The 6572-nt window shown below is 35.2% G+C and overlaps 1 protein-coding gene across 1 annotated transcript in view; it reads left to right on the top strand.

The window, feature by feature from the left end:
- Window positions 1-6572, top strand: part of CPS1 (carbamoyl-phosphate synthase 1) — a 158637-nt gene that overhangs the window by 73688 nt on the left and 78377 nt on the right. The window contains exon 21 of the mRNA XM_015831044.2: window positions 445-563. Coding sequence (XP_015686530.2) covers window positions 445-563 — 119 coding nt within the window. The remainder of the gene's footprint in view (window positions 1-444; window positions 564-6572) is intronic.

The following is a 6572-nucleotide window of genomic DNA, read 5'->3' as shown; positions in this document are numbered from 1 at the left end:
TTATTTCAGCGGGCAGGACTGGCCTAGGGGTATTTTAAATTGGTTTTAACAAAATTTTTAGTAGAAGCGGCCTAGTTAAATATTTATTTTTAAATCACTTTTAAATTTTGTATTGTATTGTATTATTGTTTTTAAACTGGCTGTAAGCCGCCCTGAGTCCTCCGGGAGAAGGGCGGGGTATAAATTTAATAAAACTAAACTAAACTAAACTAAATTAAGCATGAAGGGTTTTTTTACAGAAAAAATAAAATAAAATCAGAATTAAACTAGTTAAATTAACAAATAATATGGATTACAGTTAAAAAGCAGTCAATATTTATAAACTATTGGTGAAAGTTAGATTGAGAAAGAGCTAGATAAATAGCTACTAAATATTTTCATTCAATGCAGGAATAAGTCAGTGAATTCATGAAACCATGACTAATCAATTTCCCTTTCTGGTAGGCCTTGAATGAAAACTTCCCTGTAGATGATATCCATAGACTTACAGACATTGATAAATGGTTCATCTTTAAAATGCGTAATATTGTGAACATGGAGAAGAACTTAAAAGCTTTTGATAGGTGAGTCTATTAAACTTCCTTTTAAAGACAGCCAGGTATGTTATGTTGTATTACTCTGTCAGATAATTGTTTCTATGAAAGTGCTGGTAAGCAAACATTTCTGCATACTGTATTCTTGCCTTCCCCTTTTTTAAATGGTTAACTGGTGTACTAAGGATGGTCATGAGAATGCAACATGGCTGTTGCTGAATGGACTGGTTGAATTGCTGCTCCAGTCTCTCCTCCTATTTGGATTACTCCACTGCCTTCTCTACACACTATTTTGGATTCCATTCTTGATTTAGTCTTCATCTTGATGCTATTCCATATTTATGTTTCCAATAATGCTTATCTTCTTTAGAGTGAGTATGAATGAATATCAGTATGGTCAGGCATTTATCAAAGTGTATGCTCCAGTTAGCATCCACTGTTGACCCATAGCATCCTGTCCTTTACTTCCCTTGACTTCTCCTTTAGATGTTGTGTCAAATTGAATCCAAAAGGACAGGATAAGTGAGAGGGCAGCTTTGGCACTGCCAAAAAAGATAAATTCATTATTCAAGAGAGATTCACGAAGTGTATTGTATTTGAGCTCTCCAGAATTTCAAGTCTTAGTTATAGTTATAATTCAATCTCTCTTTTATTTTATGTGGTGCCTTCAAATCTGCCTTTATTCCTGCTGACTGCTTAGACAAATCCATGCAGTTTTCTTGGCAGCATTTTCAGAAGTGGCTTGCCATTGCTATCTTCATAGGACTAAGAGTCACCCAGCTGTTCCTAGCCTTTTGCCTTTGAGCACTACACCAAACTGGCTCTCTTATGTATTTGTTTACTATGCAATATGTTATACAAGATTACTAAGTCACAGCAAAAATTGATTTTAAAAAACGGTTGAATACGTTTCCAAAATATAACATCACCCGTTGATATGTAGCATAGTGGTAAAAGTGCTGGAGACATGTTCTAGTCCACCATCAGTATGGAAATTCTAGTCACTCCTTGCCTCACATGAATTTGGAGAAGATTTAAAATTTAGGTAAGAATATGTGACCTCTTTCATGTACCTTCATTCCCAACCATTAAGGTCCTAATTTTTGAATCATATCTCAAAACCAGGTGTGATAAAGATGTAAGATAAAAGGCTTGATGAAGGCTTAAAAACTGATGGCATAAATTGACTTCATATAACATTCAACTAGTCGTTTGCATTTTAGCTTACTGTGTTGACAAACCCAGACCATAATGTTAATTAATGATTCAGTGTCATATGGTAATCCAGACAATTGGATTAGCCTAGTAAATATTGATTCATGAGCCATTGGTGAACAGAGAGAAGGTGTGGCGCATGAGAGAGGAGCAGGGAATATAAAGAATCTATTGTGGCCAGGGGAGAGGATAGGGAGCAGGGAGGAGAGGTAAGTGTCAGAGAAGGCAAAAAAAATCTCTTCCTCTTTCTCCACTCCATGCTATCCTGAGAGTAGTTGCAGCTTTGCCAAGGGGGGTGAGAAATGGAGCTTTGCGTTGACCAGTAGGAGTTGTAGATTTGTAGAAAGGATTTCATGAGTTTGATATTTGCCCGAGCCCAGGAAAACACCTATGGTTACAGGGGAGTTCTGATCTTTCTAGCAGCCAGAACAGACATAGCCATGGAAACAGAAGTCATATAGGAGGAATTAATCCTACAGTGGGCCTGCAGATAAGAGACAGCCTTCAAGTTCTTCCTCCATGTGATATGGAAAATTCTGTTCTGCTCCCTGATGGAAAACATCAGTATATTGATAGAGGTCCTGACATGGACACAGGTGTCTGTAGGATCTTGTGGTTTTTATCAAAATCATGAAAGCAGGATCATATCATCTCTCTTTCCCCCTTCATATGTGTGTGACACGATGGCACGATGCCAGTTTTTATCATCCTGCCCATCCTGTGGATATACTCAAATAAATAACCACTCTAATATAGGCCAGAGAAGCCGTCTAGATGAGCCCCTTGTCTGACACCTTAATCATCTTATCAAACCTTCTCTTTTGGGGCAGCTACAATTGAAGATGTAGTTAGATAGAAAATAGTATTTTAGTTCTTGTGATAAAATACAATACAGTAGAGAGCGGCAAACCAGAGATTAAGACTGTCAGTCAGTGTTCTGCTCTGCTATTGTGGTCCATCTTCCCTTCCCTTTTCCTTACTTGTATTTTATGAGGTCTACAGAGGCTCGTTATTGAATTGCTGCCTGCATATTTAGGGCATTTTTCTTAACCTGGAGATGCCAATAAATTTTGATAGCCAGAAGAGGGCACCAGAAACTCACACTCTAGCAAATAATTAAATAAATGCATTCCACCTTCAGGAAGAAACTTAGCAGAAGGTTTGAAATATTGTTATGAAAAAAGGCTTTTCATCTAATCTTTGTTCTGCTCCTTTGACAATCTGTAAATTTTTAATTGAGTAGTTTTCATTTTACTCAGAAAGTCAGCTGGAGCTTTAGCTAAGCTTAAACAACTATGGAAGAATAGTTTGATAGATAATTTACCATGCACACATATCTCAGGTAATTTCCCCTTTAACTTCCATGTTTTGTTATACTGTCTTTCTGATTTCACTTAAAAGGAAATAGCTATATGCATTCAATTACCCATATTTTGATAAGTTCCATTTCTTTTGTGATTGATTATAGTTAGCCTTTTGTATAAACTTGGACCCATAAATGAATCAAAAACAATTTGAGTTGTTTTTATTAATGCCTTTTCCATTATGCTAGACTATAAAATATATTTTAAGGAGAAATAATACTAATATTATTTTCTACACTGGCACCAGATGTAAGAAAATGAATGGACAATGAATAAAGTACAAGCATATGCACCAACCTATAGCTAGTGGAGTGGACAACCAGCTTGATGATTTTGGTTAGCCTTTTGACCCTCTCCTCAGTTGCTGCTGCTTAAATTCTATAGCAATTTTATTAGACATTAATGCTTCTATAAAATGTTCAATTGCTTTCACATTTTTGAAAAAAAAACTCATTTTGTTACTTACATGTCCTTTATTGGTGCTAGCAGCAAAAACCCTCATAAATATTCACAAATACTTCTGTATGCTATTTTGTATGAATTTTTTCCTCAAATCTGGAGATTTTCCTATAATATTTTGTCCATACTGTTCGCTGCAAATTATATTGCAAAATTCTGGAAGAGGTGTATTACAACATGCAACTCTGTTTTGTAATATCTTTCATATCAGAAAGCACAAAAACCATACGTATAAAAATCTTAATGCAATGAATTTCTCATCCATCCCTATTCCCTAATACCGCTTGCAATAGAAGAGAGAAGAGGCAAGAGAATAGAAAGCAGCATTGATGACTGAAATTAATAGGGTTTATGGTGATTAGAGGCAGGAAGGAAGGAAAAGAAAAGTAAGAGAGTAGTATAGAGATAGTCTTCTTCTTTTGACTATAGTTTGGCAGACTATCCTAGACTGCATTCAGGATTAATTTCTGTCCTTCCTTCTTTTGCTGCTTTGCAATAAGCCTTGGAGGAGAATTTGACAACAACCCATACATTTGGTTTTAAGCCAGATTTGATTTTAAGCCATAGTGATCCTAGAGACATACACTCACCATCCACCATGGCTTATGAGGAGATAATAGTGTGAAGAGAGAAATATATTATTAATAATGTTTTTGCACTAGAGTATTTACTGAAATGTAAAGTAAATATGATTTCGATTTAGGAGTGATTTCCATATGTAACCTTGGGTAGCACTTTTTAAATTTAAATTATTGCCAAAGAAAGTTAATGAAATAATGAATTGGTTATGGCATTTTTATGCTACCCCAGTGTCCTGCTGATTTCATTCACCATTCCAACCTCACCTTTCCAATTTCATTTTATACTATGTTCCCCGGAGAACTGTTTTCAACAAAAAATAACTTATTGTAACATAATCTTTCTTTAAGATATTTTTGCAATGTTGAAATGTGACTGTAGACACAATGGGACTTCCTTACTGCTTGATCTGCATCTCTGTTATCTGCAACGTTATTTCTGTTACCATTATTTATGTTTGCATTATAGAAATGTCTAGAAACCCGGAACAATTAATTCTTTTTTTCTTTTTTAATTTTAGCAACTTGATTTGTTAGTTAAGCAGATAAAGATAATGAAGAGATTAAATATAATGAAATGAATTTACAGTAAGAAGAAAATGAATCTTACATGTATTATGCATGCTTGGTGTGCTCTAGATGCTTGTTCAGTTATGGGTTTATAGTTCACAGAAAAATGGCTAATCTCAGATGGTCAGTTTGCAATCTGTATCTGCTGGGCCAAATCTGCTGTTATCCACTTATTTTATTTTCTAATAAAATAAGTAAAATAAGACACATTCATACATACTCTGGAAGTAAAATATATACTCTGAAAGCTTACCAAAATACTATAAAGTCATAGGTTTTCTGTGGATTACTTGTTTGCCACTCAAATATACATTTCATTTGATGATGTCATACATGTATTCCACTAACAAGAAAACTTGACTACCTTCTGGCCATACTGTGGAACAAAATTGTCCTTTGTATTTCATGCAATTATTAGGGAAATAGAGCAATTGTGGCACACTGTGTATTTCTATCCTAGAAATATAAGGTGTTTGTGTGTGAGAGTGTGTTTGTGTGTATGCATTTGGGAAAAGGAGAAATATATGTTTAGAATAGAATAGAATAATGTTTCCTCTCTGAAATTATAATATAAAAAAGGGTAAATATGTGAAATAATTTGGAAGAGACAAAGAAAGAGAATGAAAATTCCACCCTCCATCCCCTATTTAAATGGCTTTTCCTGGGAGATGATGGATTCCAGCTGGACTCAAATGAAACCTATTTGTGACTAATGTGTATTTAAGTCATTCTGGACATAGAATCTAGAAAGTATGAATTGGGAATTTTAAGAAATCATTGTTTAAAGAAGAAATATAAGTTTAAATCATCTCTAGAATTTTTCATCCAGCTCCTGTTTGAAAAACAGCACTGAGGGGGGAGTGTATTATTGTAATTGGGAGACAATTCCTCTGCTTAGTCAACCCTTATAGTGAAAAAAATCCCTCCAATACTCTGCCTGAATCTCCTCCAAAATAACATTTCACTTAAAGTCTGCATTTGACACACTTCCCTTATTTTAAAGAGTTTTCCAGTGTTAGGAAAATCTGAATTCTTCTTTCCTAATGCTACCAGCATAGCTAGGGATAGATGCTACCTATTGTGGCTTAGACCTTCTTTACAGACATAATTTCTGAGAATTATTCCTTGTGAAACTGGTTTTAAGAGTTTCTGTTTAGCTTTCAAAAATATTTGACTATGTTTTCCATTGTCACTGATAAGAACTATTATAATTGGTTGCACAGTCACCCAGATGTTTAGACTGGATTTGGCATTTTGGCATGCTGAGTGGACCTCAGATAGGCAAACATTATTGTTTGATGGTGTTTAAAGGTAGCATTGCAAGATGTAAGCTATTTCAAGAAACATTGTCTTTTGCAATTGACTGATAGTGACTTTGTCAATGCTGATCAATGTTCAAGTGGTGCTGTAGTTGTTTTGAAATTGAAAGGTAGTACTATTGGTACTACCTTATCACAGTCAAAGAGGGGTGGAAACCTAATAAGTTAAGTCCTAAAGAAGGACCTAAGAGTTATTAAGGTAGTGTCTGAGAATATAGGCAGTTCCTAGCAGAGGTTGTTTTTTTTTTGTAAAGTTAGAGTGTTTGCGTCTGATAAATTCAAAATTTCCAAATACTGAGGTTTTGTGACAGGTGTAGCATGTTCCTACAGAATGACCTCTAACTTGCCCTTTTGGAATGGTCTAGCTTCGTTGCTTTGATTTTTGTGGAATGCCAGATAGGTTGATAGAACTAATTGCAAAGCTTACTTCTCCTCAGAAAGGCCTCTCATTTTTGGCTTCATTGGGTTCAGGCTGGGTAGAGAAGATCAGTTCAGGGTAGCTTTTCCTGGGCACTTTTTCTCTGTGTCATAGTT

This window comes from Protobothrops mucrosquamatus, unplaced genomic scaffold, assembly GCF_001527695.2.
Source record: "Protobothrops mucrosquamatus isolate PMUCROS unplaced genomic scaffold, P.Mucros_1.0 scaffold_253, whole genome shotgun sequence".
In the NCBI taxonomy this organism is placed as follows: domain Eukaryota; kingdom Metazoa; phylum Chordata; class Lepidosauria; order Squamata; family Viperidae; genus Protobothrops; species Protobothrops mucrosquamatus.
This window is presented reverse-complemented; position numbering and strand designations above follow the sequence as displayed.